The 5,221-nt window shown below is 34.4% G+C and overlaps 1 protein-coding gene across 5 annotated transcripts in view; it reads left to right on the forward strand.

Moving 5' to 3' along the window:
• The window catches only part of LOC106472414 (cadherin-like and PC-esterase domain-containing protein 1), a 188,017-nt gene extending 182,808 nt beyond the window's left edge, over positions 1-5,209 (forward strand). For all 5 annotated transcript variants that reach the window (XM_022401816.1, XM_022401824.1, XM_013933065.2 and 2 more), the window contains 4 exons: positions 158-259; positions 764-851; positions 3,491-3,637; positions 4,007-5,209. In XM_022401816.1, the coding sequence (XP_022257524.1) occupies positions 158-259; positions 764-851; positions 3,491-3,637; positions 4,007-4,087 (418 nt within the window). In that variant the 3' untranslated portion in view covers positions 4,088-5,209. The remainder of the gene's footprint in view (positions 1-157; positions 260-763; positions 852-3,490; positions 3,638-4,006) is intronic.
• The last annotated feature ends 12 nt before the right edge of the window (positions 5,210-5,221 follow it).

Raw genomic sequence — 5,221 nt, forward strand, 5'->3', positions numbered from 1 at the left:
TATATATATATATATATATATATATATATATATACAGTTTAGATTGAATATTTGTTACCAGATGCGTTAAATAACTTGCATTTTTTTACAACAGTCTAAAACTTATATTTTGTTATTATGTTAAATCAATACAACTAAGTATAGGATTTTTTTCTAGTTCTAGTCCGCTAGAGAACAACACTGATACAGTTCTGGTTGTAGGCGGAGTCCACTGGTTAGCCACTCAACACCTGCATATGTTAATGCGTGCTTTACGAGGGTAAGAGATTAAGAACTATATATTCTTTCTTTCTTTTTTCTCAGATGAAGAACAAGCAGTTAATCATATTTTTGTGTACAAAACATATATGACATTAACGTAACAGTTCCCTGATATAATATACATTTTGTAATTTGCTTAACATAATGGCCTTTGTCCGAATACACTATAGAACATTTAAATGTAGCAGACTTCGTCCTGCGAAGTTATAAAAACATTTCTGAAGAGTGAAAACTGAGATCAAGAAAGCATAGTCTTGGGTTCGAGTCTCGCCTTGTCTCAGTTTTCAATTCTTCAAATAATGTATGTGATTATAGATTAGTCTTACCAATGAAAGAATCCAACATGACGTAATAATGCAGCCAAAACTTATAAAATTATTTGTGAAAAGACATAATTATCTATTAGTCTTGCTCGTGTTCTAGAAAAGAAAATATTCATCAAAGTAAAAATTGTCTTTATAACGTTACTGTATTGTTATCCTTGGCTTCTTATGTAATACAGAGAGAGATTGCAAGGAATCAAACTCGTGATGAAGACTTTAGGAGCAGGGTTTCATCAACCTGTGGATGAAATCCATAGCCTAAGTATGGTAAGTAGACGTCTGGCAAAAAAAAAACTGATGTAATTAGTCCATATAAAAAACATACGCCCATTTATGACGTCACAGGTAGTGGAATAAACTAACTCTGAGACAATGGTTGTTTTGTGAATTATATGATGTACACAAGAGAATATAATCTTTGTCTTTAACGGATTCTGTTCCAGTGTGCAAGACCTCCATCATTACTACATAATTTATGTTGATTTAATGTGTAAGATATAGTATTACATCATTGTGGTACAGTATTTTCATAGGTATTTAAAATAATTAAGCTGTAGTCATAATAAAGAACACGTGAAGTCCTTTATAGAGTAAAAAATATATATTTGTTTTGTTTTCGATATTTAACTTGTTTTTGAATGTTTAAATTCGTTCCTCGACAGAAAACCCGGATACTAGAATAAATAAGTCCAGTAAAAATGTTTTTGACGAAATTAAGCTATAACACAGGAAGATTGTGAAATATATAATAAAAAAACAGAAGATTTTTTAAACGCTCTAATACTGTGTGTATATTTAAAATAAATTAACTAAAGTAATTTAGTTCGAAGTAAAAGAAACCTGTTCAAAGCACATTATTCGTTTTCTATTCTTAGAATCGCCATTTCTCGACAATCTTGAAAACAAAACTGTTACCATTTAATTTATAAATTAGTCAATGATAAGTTAAAACAACAATACTAGCCTATTAAAACTTTAGTGGACGTAGGTACGAAACAAAATATAAACATTTTCATTAGATAATTTTCTTTCAAAAATAGCAAAGGACAGGTGAAAACTTTGCCACTCTTTATTTAATATGGTATTAAACTATCCCATAAACTTTCCATGGAAGTGACCGGAAAATCGTTTTTAATCTTGTCCTAATATACGTCACCTATAACAATTCCACATCTCAAATACCATGCATACTATGTTTCACCTTCAGTAATTGTACGATTCATCGGAAGTGTCTGGTTTGTTTGGTTTGGTTTGAATTTCGCGCAAAGCTACACGAGGGCTATCTGCGCTAGTCGTCCCTAATTTAGTAGTGAAAGACTAGAGGGAAGGCAGCTAGTCATCACCACCCACCGCCAATTCTTGGGCTACTTTTTTACCAACTAATAGTGGGATTGACTGTCACATTATAATGCCCCCACGGCTGAAAGGGCGAGCATGTTTAGTGGGACGAGAATTCGAACCCGCAACCCTCAGATTGCGAGTCAAGCGCCCTAACCACCTGGCCATGCCGGACTTGGAAGTGTCATCGTTGTTTATCACAGCATCCTGAACAACTTCAAGTGTTGAAGCTGATCTTGCGAGTCCGTATTTCTTGTGTCATTTGAGTTCCAGGATCCACATTACCGATGCTATATGTGCACAGCATCTTATAACTCTTGCGCCTGTGTGACTCAGACAATATTAGGATAGTGTCTGTATACTCTGACTATCACTGTTATACTAAGTCCATGACGAATACACTTTACAAGAAAGAATAATTTCACCCCATTTACTTCTGACCAGCATCTCATACAGGTAGATGTTGTTATATATATATAATACCGCCTATTTCAGCTGGTAAAATCCCAGTGCCAGTGACGGCAAACATTCTTCATACAACTTTCGAAAGTCTAAAGTCACCTACTTCAATCTTTTTCCACATTGCTTCTTTCGCACTAAACATTCTAATAGGCAACCTGTTACTGTGATTTCACCATGGGTTTTCATCCTGTTACTTTGTTGGGCTATTTCACCATGGGTTTTCATCCTGTTAGTGTGTTGGGCTATTTCACCATGGGTTTTCATCCTGTTAGTGTGTTGGGCTATTTCACCGTGGGCTTTCATCCTGTTAGTGTGTTGGGCTATTTCACCATGGGCTTTCATCCTGTTAGTGTGTTGGGCTATTTCAACATGGGCTTTCATCCTGTTAGTGTGTTGGGCTATTTCACCATGGGCTTTCATCCTGTTAATGTGTTGGGCTATTTCACCATGGGCTTTCATCCTGTTAGTGTATTGGGCTAGTTCACCATGGGCTTTCATCCTGTTAGTGTGTTGGGCTAGTTCACTATGGGCTTTCATCTAAACATTTATCATCTGGAACGAGTCAAGTAATAATTGTTTTCTGCGTAAGGTGACTCTTGTACCGACGGCCCCAGCAGGACTAAAAATATCTTGGCGTAACAAGTACTTTAGTTCGGGCTTCAAATGGTACAACAATCAAATTAGTACGTTTTAGGCACATATTGATATACTTTGACCTGATAATTATAATCAGCCTAGACTACTTAGGGTTTGTACCATCTGGTTTGTTCAGTAATACGACAAGAGAAGCGTACCTTGGATCAGTTTCGTCAAGTTCATTCTCATCTGGAATCATCAGGCGCATGACGTTTGGAGTAATAGTATTGTTGATGACAAATAAAACGATTTTCCGTATGACCTTGCTTCTTTCTTTGAAGTTGTCTTCCTGGTTCACCTTTAGGCTCACATTCCACATGACATACAACACTATTGAATTCAATAGGCATGACAGAGTTGTCTCCCTGACATTACTTTTGTATGAACCCTATAACCCAATCAATAAGCAATGTATCAGAACGTTACTGGTTTAATAAAATGCGTGTTGTTGTTTTTGCCTTTTTTTTTAGGCGGAACATCAGAAGCTTGTTTATCATAATTTAGGCTTAGCAGACTTTGCGAAGCACTATAATTTTGAAGTAATCGACACTTTCAATATCACTGTGGCCCGTTATAAAGACTTTTTGCAGGGCAAGTGTGCCTGCCACTTTCATAAGGTATGTATTATTCAATATTTTCTTTATGCATGGATTAGTCAATATCAGTAAGAGAACGGTAGTGACGTCTAGTGGTTGACTGGTGAAGTGCTCTTAAAAATGCTCCACATATCACGCATATCTGTTACGATTGTTCTTCATGTTATCAAATGTTTTTAAACCGTTTCTAATTCTGATGACGTCTGAGTAATTTCTCACTGAATGATTTTGAAGTAATGTGGTAAAAGTTCACATACTATAGCAAATCTTGACAAATAAAAAAAAAACCTCATAACACTCTTCAAGAATACATTAACTATGTTAATATCGAAATGTCTAACGATTTCTAGCATAAGTTTTAAATCAGAGTATACGTTTCTATTTTTTTAGGTGGTTGAAGTAAACCTTTCCAACCAGAGAGATGCGGACGTGGAGAAATACTACAAAACGAGATCCTCGTTATCACGTTGAAGGCATCATTAACACTATCTACAGTGAAATTCTACTTAGCAGACTCTGTAGCAACTTTGTTCCAAAAAGATGATTATATTGAAAAAAAGATATATAATGTAAAGACTGTTATAGCCATGCAGACAGTAAAGAAAAATGTATCAGTGATAAGCCAATGAGATTCGTCGCGTGTGTTTTGTGGATAACCCGCTGTTGTCGATTTGTTGCCTTGGTGTCCAAGAATCAATTCGGTTGACCGAGTTAATAATTGGCAGCAAGAAATCTGTGCCTCTGACATAGAATAAAATTGAAATATTTGAAAAATCGTCTTTGGCATAGACCTGTGATAGTAAAAATAAAACTATATACGTTTGCAGGCTTTGTGGAAATGTGTGTAGTCAGTAGTAATCTCGTAAAAAAAAAAAGACATTGCAAAAAGAAACTGAAAATTCCTGAAAAATTATTAATTATGTTAATATTGTTAATAATGTAAGAATATATGATACATTTTTGTTGTTTGCCCTCAGAGTTGATAAGATGGTTGAATGAACCATATAACCGGATGAGGCTGGAAAAGATGCACGTAGTTGAAAAATTTACAATACGTTAATTCTGTATTTATAAAAAAAAAGTTTTAGGAAATATTAATGTTACCCTATAATTCTTAGAGTATATAGAAAATAGCGCAATGTAGTTTAAGATTTTAAATCTCATAGCTAGCTAGAATCCTCAGTGAACTAAACCGTGTTGACTGACAGTAAAGTGTCATATGGTGTTCGATGCTTACATATTTTGTACCCCAAATTAGTATTTGGTACTAACATTCAAGCATGATAGTTAAAGTGAGTGATGTCTTAATCTCTATGTGGTATCTGCAAATTCTTTAGCATAATACAGGATTATTATAAGGACAATCCTGTATTTAAAACAATTATATATTAAAAGCTATTTGTTCTAGGCCTAGGGAATTGACTTTTACCAAAAGCCCATTACAAATTTTCCCGAATAAAACTTACAATTTTCAATTTGCCTTTGGTGAAATTTTTGTCCCCTCCCATTTCTTATGACAATGGTATAATCATTTGAAATATGGGGTTTTCTTTATAATCATTTTGTATTTAAAGGCAATGGTTGTATATATATATATATATATAT

Source organism: Limulus polyphemus, unplaced genomic scaffold (assembly GCF_000517525.1).
Source record: "Limulus polyphemus unplaced genomic scaffold, Limulus_polyphemus-2.1.2 Scaffold120, whole genome shotgun sequence".
Taxonomy (NCBI): Eukaryota; Metazoa; Arthropoda; class Merostomata; order Xiphosura; family Limulidae; genus Limulus; species Limulus polyphemus.